The sequence below is a fragment of the Nicotiana tabacum genome, chromosome 2, assembly GCF_000715075.1.
Source record: "Nicotiana tabacum cultivar K326 chromosome 2, ASM71507v2, whole genome shotgun sequence".
Classification (NCBI taxonomy): Eukaryota; Viridiplantae; Streptophyta; class Magnoliopsida; order Solanales; family Solanaceae; genus Nicotiana; species Nicotiana tabacum.
In genome coordinates this window covers 6,076,135-6,087,239 of record NC_134081.1, presented here as the reverse complement: position 1 = coordinate 6,087,239, position 11,105 = coordinate 6,076,135, and the positions used below count along the sequence as shown (strand labels likewise).

Below are 11,105 nucleotides of genomic sequence, written 5' to 3'. Positions count from 1 at the left end.
AATAGTTGAAGATATTTAAAAGGTATATGAAAAAATCGTGGTTAAAGAAAAACTCATTTGACTCTTAAAACCAAAATACATAACATAATTTGGAACAAAAAGAATAGTAATTTTTCAATTCTAGGGATCCGAGGCAGATGTAGTGTATTACCGACGAGTTCAATTGAACCAATATCTTTTGATGCGGAGTAAAAATGTATATGTAAAAATTTATTAAATTATAAAAATAGTAGATATTAACCTATAATTTTAAACTATAATGGGTTCAATACTAAAATCTTTTAAAAGTTAAACTCATAGGGTTTAAACCTATCCTACTATCAATCCCGAACCCTCCAATTAAAAGTGAAAGATCTATCTATCCCATCATAATATTTTTAAAAGATTTTATAGACTTGAATTTAGCAATGTTAGCAATTTTGTGGAGGGTGTCCATGCCATGAACCTATCACCTATGGGGTCCGTCAACGGTTTTGTTTTATCAAATCAAAAACCAGCACTTGGAATTCAAGAGCTGGTTTTGGAAACTAGCTACTATTTCTTTTCTTGATTTTTCCCCCTCCTCTCTATATAAGTAGAGCTTTTACTTTTCTTAATTCCCACCACCTCCTTTATATTTCCCTCTCACTTTCTTTTCAAGTTCATAACATATATATATAGATTGATACAAACTCAGCTATATATATATATTTCTCTTTTCAACTTTTGAGTAAAATGTCTCCTGCATTGGCAAAACCATTTGAAAGATTGAAGAATGAAGCTGAAGATTATCATAAAGGAGTGAAGTATTTGCATGAAAATGGCATTAAAAGAGTTCCAAAGAAATACATCCTCCCTATTTCAGAACGTCCAAATTATTATGCTATAAATGGAAAGCCACAATTAGCTAGTAAAGAACTCAATCTTAAGCTGCCAATCATAGATTTTGCTCAACTCCGTGGCCCTAATCGAGCTCAAGTTCTTAATTCACTATCCTATGCTTGTGAAAACTATGGATTTTTTCAGGTAAACTAAGGTTCCTGCGAAAGGAATTTTGTGCTCCATGTGACACACACTACTCTTTTATTTGTCTCAAAAGGAATGATATTTTTCTATATTTAGAAATATTTAATTTAACTATTTTATTTTATCTTTAATGACATGATATTATAGTCAGAGAACTGTCTCTGCCATGTTTTAGACAACAATTTTTTCTTTTTTTTTTTTAAAAAAAGAAGAGAATTAATCTATACTCAATGTCATTTAATAGCATCATTGAGAAGGAGGGAGAATATCGTTTTAGGATGAGTCGAACATATACAATTTTTACAGTACAATAGTTGGCTATTCCTACCTTAGTTGTACCTGATGTCTTTTTCTTTCTTTTTTTTTGGGAGAGGGGGAGCTAGCACGTAGAGTGTTCGAATCCACTAGCTTTTGTCCAAATTCTATATTGTTTTAAGAAATCTAAAAAATATGTACAAATTATGAAATTAGAACTATTAAATTAAACATACTACAATTCTGAACCCATAAACTTTAAATCCTGATCTAGAGTTGCGGGGAGCATAACACAATTCTTGAATTGATGATAGTTAATAGTTAGATTGTTAAAATATAGCATTTGAAGTTGTTATTTTTATGGTTTCATGCAGTTGGTAAACCATGGAATTCCAGATGAGGTTATAAGAAGCATGGTTGATGTTGGGGGAAGGTTTTTTAATCTTCCATTAACAGAAAGAGAGAAGTACATGACAACAGACATGACTACACCAGTTAGATATGGAACAAGTTTTAATCAAACTAAAGATGGTGTTTTTTGTTGGAGAGACTTTCTCAAGTTGGTTTGTGATCCTCTTCCTGATGTTCTTCCTCATTGGCCTTCTTCTCCCTCCGATTTTCGGTAAGAAGCTACATTTTCACATTAAAATATACTGATAGTATAAAAAGTTTTTTACATTATCAGTATATTCAACTTAAACTTCTCTTTTTGATAACACTTACACTTTCCTGTTTATTTTTCCATTGAATTCATATTATATACATAGTCAATATTAGAAATTTTTACAACATCAGGTGGGCGAAGCTACTTGTCTTAAAAGGCGGTCAATTTGACCATTGCTCGTCATAAAATTACATTGCATATATAGGTTAACATATTATATTTTAGAGGTATACAATGTATATTGAACATCCTTTGTTGAAGATTTTTTTTTTAAATTTTTTCAAGTTTGAACACCCAGAAAATTGCATCACTTCCTTTACATATAGTAATTGGTAAACCTTCTTATTTTAATTGAGATTACAAATCCGATATTTTGAGGAGGCTTACCTGATCTGATAGGATAAAAGAAAAAATTATACTAACTATGTATATAAGTTAAAAATCTTTTACATTATGGTTTCTTCATGCATGGTTATAAGCAAAGGGCTACAATCCCTAAACTTAACAACAAAACATGTACGGGATCATTTGTTCATGATGTAGATTATTAATGTGAATAGTAAGGGTCATAATCATTATTATTAAACACTGTTACAAATTCATTTACTTTTGTATTTAAACAGGGAACAAGCAATTGGATACGCGAAAGAGACCAAATTCTTGTTTTTAAAGTTAGTGGAAGCCATCCTAGAAAGCCTAGGTATAACAACAAAAGACAAGACACAAGATGATGTTGAAGAAATGTTAAAAGAATTTGAAGATGGAAGCCAGCTAATGGCAGTCAATTTCTATCCTCCTTGTCCTAATCCTGATTTGACATTAGGAATGCCACCCCATTCTGATTATGGATTCCTTACCCTTCTTCTTCAAGATGAAGTTGAAGGTTTGCAAGTACAGTGCAATGGAAAATGGGTCACTGTTCAACCTATCCCTGGAGCTTTTGTGGTCAATGTTGGTGATCACCTCGAGGTACGAGAGTTTAACTTTTATATATTGATAATTATAAATTATGATTTCAGCTAACAAATAATCGGATTCATGACTTAAATTTTATAAGTTCAATCTTTAAATTCTCACTAGTCGAATTTAGACGTTTGAAAGTATGGGCTCAAGATTTAATGATATATTTTTTAAATTTGTATGTTTTTCTACATATAATTTGGTGGTTCCTGTGGTTTTAGTTGAATCGATTATTTATATGCCCCATTTGTCACTGACTAGTAGCCGTCCATAAAAATTGAAATTACGAAAGTTACTAGCTTGAAAAGGTTACAATATACTGATAATATAAAAAATAAATTGTGTCGTTAATGTGTGTTATACATACAATCACATATATGTTAAATTTAAATATTTATAATGTCACAAACACTAAAGTATTAACTTAAACACAAACTCTTTTGCTTTTTATTGTCACGTTCGAAGTAAATAATTTGACGTGATTTTTTCTTGGTGTGTTTTGTGACAGATATTTAGCAATGGGAGGTACAAGAGTGTGCTACATAGAGTTCTTGTGAACTCCTTGATGTCAAGAATTTCAGTGGCTTCTTTACATAGTCTTCCATTTAATAGTGTAGTCAGACCATGGCCTAAACTAATTAGTGAAACAAATCCAAGACGTTACAAAGATACGAATTTTGCTGCATTTCTTGAGTACATAAAATCTTGTGATTCCACCAACAAAAGTTTCCTTGAGACCAGGAAGTTAACTTTGAGCTAAATGAGAGAATTAAACTCCAGAAAATTTTGGAGAAGTTTTGTGTATTTTGACTTTTTCATTAGTATTATTTTAATTTTTTTGATTGGTTGGATCAATTATTTAGAAATTATTGGTTTGGTATATAGTTTACATCACTTGACGACATATTTGTATTGAGCTTATAAATGTATATATAAATACAACAGCTCTAGCTTCTTCCAATCATTTACGAGGAATCTACCCTCTTCTTTCCTCTTGTAATTTGTAATCTTGTTTTGAATAATGAAAGATTGCTTATTTATTTCTTTCAAATTCTTTATTTCAATTTGAAGTTTATTAATGAAAGGAAAAAACGATGGGTACTTATTCGTAATCTTGACACTGAAACCACGGTAACATCAAAATAGCACCTGGAAGTACAAAACATAAAACTAAAAAAAGGTTCGAGTGCCGGGAGAAGATGTTGGAAAAAAGATTGAACAATTGAATTCAAAGAGAATTTGAACCTAACTCAACCTCGAAATCTAATTCATGGGACGAAGATTGTCTAAAATATACATTGAGATAACGAACTCATTCAGGCAACTAATGTGCACCATGAACACTAGGCAGGGGCTAGATTCAATTGGACGCAATAACTTTCAACGCGAAGTAAAAATATATATATAAAAATTTATTAAAATTGCAAAAGTAATATATATGAACCCATAACTTTAAAAATATAATGGGTTTAATGCTAAAAACCGTAAAAATTGAACTCATAAAATTTAAATTCTGGATGCGCCTCTTACACTAATGTTAACATATGAAGCATGAACTATAGAACATGCCAACATGGTAGGCGTAAAGTGAGAATAAGGATATGTTGGGATATATTACTATGATAAGAAAACGATATTTGATGTGTTTAATTTGGTATACGAAGGAATTTCTAATTTTATAATGTTTGGTTGGTCTAAATATTTTAAAAAATATTTTTCTTATACTTATTTTATTCCTATTGGAGGAAAATGACTTCCCTACAAAAATAATAAAAAATATTTTTCAAAACTCTATTCTTTCAGCTTCTCCACCCCAACCCCTACGCTCAACCCCCAATTCACACCCTTACCACCCTAATCTAGGACCCCGACCTCACCCCAACCATCCCGACCCACACCCCATTCCACCATCTAACTATCTCCTCCCTAGCAAGCCTTCCCTACCCCAACCAACCTCAGCCCTCGGAGCACCACCCACTCCTCTCCCGGCCCCCATCCCTTGCCCCGATCCCACCCCTATCTTCCTGCCCCTCCTCTAGCCTTTAACATTTCGTCTTCTATAGTATTTGCCTAGAGTGTATATGTTTCATAAAATAATATTTGCTAACTAACCAAATATCAGAAAATAAGAAAATCACTTATTTTTTTAAGAAAATATTTTCTAGCAAAATAGTTTTTGGGAAAAATATTTTTTTTATACCAAACACACCCCTAATTTAACGTTAAAATGTAACATGCGAGGTGGGGATAACCCAAGACCATATAATAAGGTAATAACTCGCTCTTTTAAACAATGTGAAACATTCTAACATCAACCTAAAACGAACTAAATATGGTAGTATTAGCATTAGTATTATTAATAGTAATAATATTATTGTTATTTTTGTTGTTGTTTAGTTTCTCATGGCCAAAAGAAGCCTCGAGAGAAACAAGGAAAAAAAACAAGAAGAAATACTCCACCATTTAGCATATCCCATAGAATTATGAAATGACCTGCACTAGTTTTGGGTCCCCCCAACCCCCCCACAACCCAAGTTTGTTGGCAGTCCAAAATGGAAAGTTGACTTTTGTGTATTGTTTTGCTTTCTCATTGTAACAAGATTTGGCCCTTCCTATCACTCGTAATCCTATCACCTATATAACAATTTTATTTCCGACCATATAACATTTCCACAAATTCCATAAGATGATACGTGTGATCTCATATAATGTTGAAATTTACCAGCACTACCTTTGTTTGGAAAATTAAAATTAGCCAACGATTTCATCTTCTTTTTTTTTTAATTCTACTCTTTGTTTGTTTGCTTGCTTTTGTCTTGCGTTCATGTAGCAAAATAGGTGCAGGCCTATGGTTTCCGTGAACTCAGTAACTTTTGTCCAAATCCTTTATTTGTATTAAGAAATTTACACTACTAGAAATTCGGTCAAAACCAACCGCGGCTGATCGACCGATTTCGATCGGACAAAATATTTTGAAAAGTCGATGGTTTTTCAAAATATTTTATTTTTCAATTTTTTTTTACAAAACTACCAACTTCGGTCGGTTTCTTTTTGCGCAAAAAATGCGAGAAACTATTTTGGCGTCCCGTGAAATTTATTTTTTAAGAAACCGACCAACTTTGTTCGATTTTTCATGTAAAATAAATTAAAATTAATATTCAAAAAAGTTATTTTTAAAAACCAATCGACTTCGATCGGTAATTTTATATTTTTAATAAATTGACCGAAATCGGTCGGTTATTTTCGCGCGAAAAGTGCAATGAAAGTATACAAATAAAATAAAATAAAAAGTCTTAAATCAAAATGTATCAATTGTCAAGTGGTAGAATAGTATCCTGTCACAGTACAGACCCGGTTTGATTCCCAGACGGTGTATTTTTTAATTACATAATTAAGTCGGTCGGTTTTTTCGGCATATTTTTTCTTTTTTTGGTCGTTTGTGAAATTAATTGACCGACCCAAATCGGTCGATAATTTCATCAAGTATTACTTGAACCCATAATTTTAACGGTGTAATAAGTTCAATGCTAAAAATCTTAAAAGCCGAACACATTAAATTTAAATTCTGGATTCGTCTCTGTATTTATAAATATTTGACGATACACCCAGTTACTATTATATATATAACTCGAGATTGTTGTAACAATCCATAAACTCCAGATTCTGATTTAGAAGCCTATGCAGCAAAAACCTGACCAAATGTCTGATCAGTTTCTTGCAGTACAAAATAATTGGTGAGAGGTGAGAGGATCTTCAAATAGAATTCTCCATTTTAACCAAGAAACATATTATAGTGATTACATTTTTTCCTTGGTTTAAGATAATTGTTTGAAAGCCATCACACTTTTGCTTATTTGGAACCGATTCAGTTCGATCAAAATGAATATCTGAAAGCCATCACACATGTTCGTTGCATTTTGTTTAGTTAGTTTGATACCTTCTTCTTCCTTTATATATGTATTTTTTGGCTTTTAAGATGAAGTCTAAGTCAATTTAGTCATATATTTTAGTTGGCTTTTTAAGAAAGAAAAAAAAGAACACACTATTGACAATATAATGGCTAAATAAACTGAACTAACAAATTAATATTAAGCATGAGTTTACCCACATGTGATGTTCGTTTCACTTAGAAGATTCCAGTCTCTTGATATGACTTGGTGAGTCATGTGAATGTAAGAACACGACCAAGTACTTGCCCTTATTTTTCCTAGTCAAACAATGGAATTATTTCTTTCTTTTGTTGTTTTAGGTAAGAAGCGGAACCAATATTTAAAGTTAATGAGTTCGAAATTCTATTCTTTCTAAATTAATAATTTGTACATAGATGAATTTTAAAGGCAAATATAGAGTTAGGTACTAGATTCGGCCGAACCCGCATTCGAAACTCTATCTCCACCATGTTTTAGGTCTCTTTTGTTTTATCGTCAAGTGTCCTTTCCGCTAAGAACCAAGGTGCACCGCTACCAGAGGTGGAGTTAAGATTTTAACTTTATGAGTTTTGAATTTTAGAATAAGAATTTTAAGTAGGTATACATATTTAATAATTTTTTTTAATACAAATACGTTGTTTAAGTAAAATTTACTGGGTGGAGCGAATCCACATATATGGGCCTCTAGCTTCTATGATTGAGAATTTGAGATTCCTTCCCTCTTAACACATATCTTAGAATTTTTAGTTGAGAAGCGCTTTGTTCTTTTTAGAAATGAATATATTTAGAGAAAATCTAAATTAGTCATACAAGTAAATTTAGGATATTAAATGGTTAATTAAATGAAAAAAAGATCTCTTTTCTCCTCAGTAAGTAGAAGTCTTTAGTCACAAAAGGAAGCTAATGGCTTTTCCTCCACTGAGAAGAGGATTTTGGCCGCCCCAAAAGATGGATCATTGTTTTTATTTCGTGCCAAACCCTATATATAGATCAGATAAATTGATACTAAAATAAATATAACATTTAATTTTGCACATTTAAATTGTTCATAGTTACCTAACGTGGTACTCAGGAATTTATACTGCAGTCAACTTTAGTAAGTTGGTCAACGAGTATGAAGTAGTATCATATTTCATGTAACTTTTTGAAAATACTTTCGCTTAGTCTTAGTTCCAACGTGTCATGACGTAGGAAACTATAAAAGCTACTTTATCCGTTCTAGTATATATGAAATATTTTTCATATTAGTCTGATATAAATAATTAAATATTTATATATTTTAAAAAAATTAACTTATAAATTTTATTTTATCCATTTTGTTCTTAATGAGAAACTTTTATGATTATATTAATGTTATGAAATATTTAAGATTACAAATTATAAATTTCAAATTTCTTACGGTCATGTAAATATTATATAAATATAGGAACTCATTTGTGACGATTATTTTCACAAGTTCCAAAGGCTTGATTGTCTACCGTTGAATTATATCCCTTCCGCGCCTCATTGAAAAATAGACCGGACTACTATTTGTGAAGATTATATTATATTTTCATCGGCTATTTTTAGTTTAAATAATTGAGTGTGTGACTATTTTAGTTAATTCTTCAATAAATTATGAACCACGAAGATTGCCCAAAAGACATATATATATATATATATATATATATATATATATATATATATATATCTTAAAATTAACGTCGCAGCGTAGTCATTGAGTATTTCTAGATCTCGTTAATTCATGTGTAACTGTTATGCATGTGAAATTGATGAATTTAAATAAAATTTAATTTCTAATTTTAATATTTACCTTGATAATTTTTGGGAAATGGCTTTGGCACAAAGATAATCTTATCATTTTACTTGTTTTATTCTGGGATACCTCATTGGATATGGTGTAAAATTATAATAAAATTATAGTATATAATTATACTGATATTATTTATACCCAAAAGATAATTAAATGAACAATAAAATAATACCTTATTTTATATCAAAATTATTTTTATATTCTCGATAATCAGAGATCCCTAAAGGGAATTAGGATGTGAGAGAGGAACCATGATAACCATTCAATCACAGAAAAATGACACTGTATAACTGTTATAAAAATAATAGCCGAAAAATATATAAAATTTATATATTTTTTGTATATATATACATTTTGTATGTTATATATAAATATTATATAAATTTATATACTTTTTCGGATAACAAATATAAATAATTTCTGGCGCACGCTAAAATTGATAATACCCCTTCAATCACTCCATAGGGTCCACTTACTTGGAGTTGGTAAATGGGCTTTTTTCAGAAGGAAATGGGCTTACTGAGGCACTTGTTTTGGGTAGAAATGATACTAGCTAGACATTTTAAAAAGCTGCTATTTAGGAATTAGCCAATGCGTCTTGAATTTTAGTTTTTCAGTTTAATTATTCACGACAAAAATGTTCCGAGTTGTCCTGAAATTAAAAGTTTTAGTTTAAAATTTCAGAAAAAATTAAGTACTGCTAATCTCTAAATAGTATCGCTGAGAATGACTATCTGTGCACTTGCCCCAAAGAATCTATTATTTCTTCAAGAAAACCCACAGAATAAGGTTTGAAGATGTGATCATAAATCATGTACTCATGTTCCTAAGATAAAGTATGCTTTTAGCGTGTTATCCAACTATATATGAGTAGAAACAACAAACACTTACTTTCTTTAAGACACTAACATTCATAGCAACTAAGAATTATCTCAATCCTAACTTATTAGAAAATATTGACCCATAATCCTATTAATTAGTCATCCTCCTAAATCCTACTTATAACTTATAAATACATCATCATGGGTGTAGATAAAGAGATTTTTTCTAACGTTTCTTGTAGGAAATAAACGACGGCTAGGGTTCGATACTCTATATCTTAGATAAGGGTAGTAGGCTTCGAACAAAGGGAATTCATCCGTCTTGTGGGAATTTTTAGCTACTGGTAACACAAGTCATGGTTGCTATAAGTTAGCTTCCCTTTAGAAATATCCATAAGTCTCCCAATCTAATAATTATGGTGAATTATAACTTGTTACTTGATCGTCAGCAGACCATTTAATAAGAAGCAAAGTTGTACTTGAACAGAGCAACGCACCGACATCAAGTGCTAGTCGAGAAAGAGGGGGGGAAATTATCCACACTTGATTTTTACGTAATAGTGTCGTGCGCTTTTCGCATACATGTGTCACTTGAAAATAATAAAATTGTGCAACTCAAGTCAATTGTATACGGTCGAAATCGGGCTCGACTATTGCACGACAGATCGGACTTGGAACGCGAAGAGTTGAAGATTGACCCCGAGTCTCATCGAACCAGAACACAAGGTCAGAATGTCCGTCCTCGAGAACATTGGGCCAATAATCCCGAAATCGACCCTGGCCCCGAATAAGCTCGAGAAAACATTGCCGGTATAACCAACAGAAGACCGAAATAACGGAAGGCCTAAATATCCGTAACCGGACGGATATTTCGGCGGGAATCTCGGCACAAATCAATAAAGAACCGACAAATCAGCAAATCAGGAGATTCTTACCTTTTATAGAATTGTACCTAGAGTAGGACTCCCATACTATATAAAGGGGGTATGATTACTTGTAAAACAGACAGTAACTCGCATCCCAAAGTAATATATTATTATTTTTAGTTCTTATTACTCTCTTATCATTTTATTCAGATATCGATAAAAGCACTTTTGGCTCGAGCACGAATAACCTTCTATGGCTAAGACGGTTCTACTTGTGTGGTTTACATTTACTTTCCCATTGTTTATTTTAATTTCAATATGATTTATCGCTTTGTATCAAATTGGATCACGTATCCTTAAAAATCACGTACAAATTTAATTGTTATCCGATTTTGAGGATAAACATTTTAGCGTCTACCGTGGGGCTAAGGATAATAGTGGTTATTTGATATAAATTTTTATAACACATACTACTTTACACTTGTTCTTTGAAGTGTCTTTGATTCCAAGTTAAAACACAAAATGTCAAACTCTCAATCAACAACCTTACATAATGACAACGAATCCGGTCATCAAGGTGAAAATAACAACATAGCTCACGGTAATGAGGTACCGCATGTCGATCCCATCAAAATTTCGGTCGCAGACCCAATTGATGCTAATTCACATGTGGTTATCGACGCAAACCTACCAACCGATCCCGAAAATAGCATCCGTTGTGGTGCCCGATCAACGACTCAAAATACGCAAAACATTGGTGGAGACTGGATCAGTTTAAGGGTGATCTTATAA

The 11,105-nt window shown here is 31.7% G+C and overlaps 1 protein-coding gene across 1 annotated transcript; it reads left to right on the top strand.

Moving 5' to 3' along the window:
* The first annotated feature begins 606 nt into the window (after window positions 1-606).
* Window positions 607-3,848, top strand: LOC107806234 (putative 2-oxoglutarate-dependent dioxygenase SLC1). Its single transcript, XM_016630360.2, has 4 exons — window positions 607-1,005; window positions 1,635-1,882; window positions 2,548-2,893; window positions 3,393-3,848. The coding sequence occupies exons 1-4, from the start codon at window positions 715-717 to the stop codon at window positions 3,642-3,644; spliced, it is 1,137 nt and encodes a 378-aa protein (XP_016485846.1). The 5' UTR covers window positions 607-714; the 3' UTR covers window positions 3,645-3,848.
* Window positions 3,849-11,105: the final 7,257 nt, after the last annotated feature.

Bases quoted from the DNA above. Each gene is read 5' to 3' on its own strand.
- LOC107806234 (XM_016630360.2), top strand. From the start codon at position 715: ATGTCTCCTGCATTGGCAAAACCATTTGAAAGATTGAAGAATGAAGCT. The intron at 1,006-1,634 runs GTAAACTAAGGT...GGTTTCATGCAG, and splicing joins AAAACTATGGATTTTTTCAG to TTGGTAAACCATGGAATTCC. The intron at 2,894-3,392 runs GTACGAGAGTTT...GTTTTGTGACAG, and splicing joins ATGTTGGTGATCACCTCGAG to ATATTTAGCAATGGGAGGTA.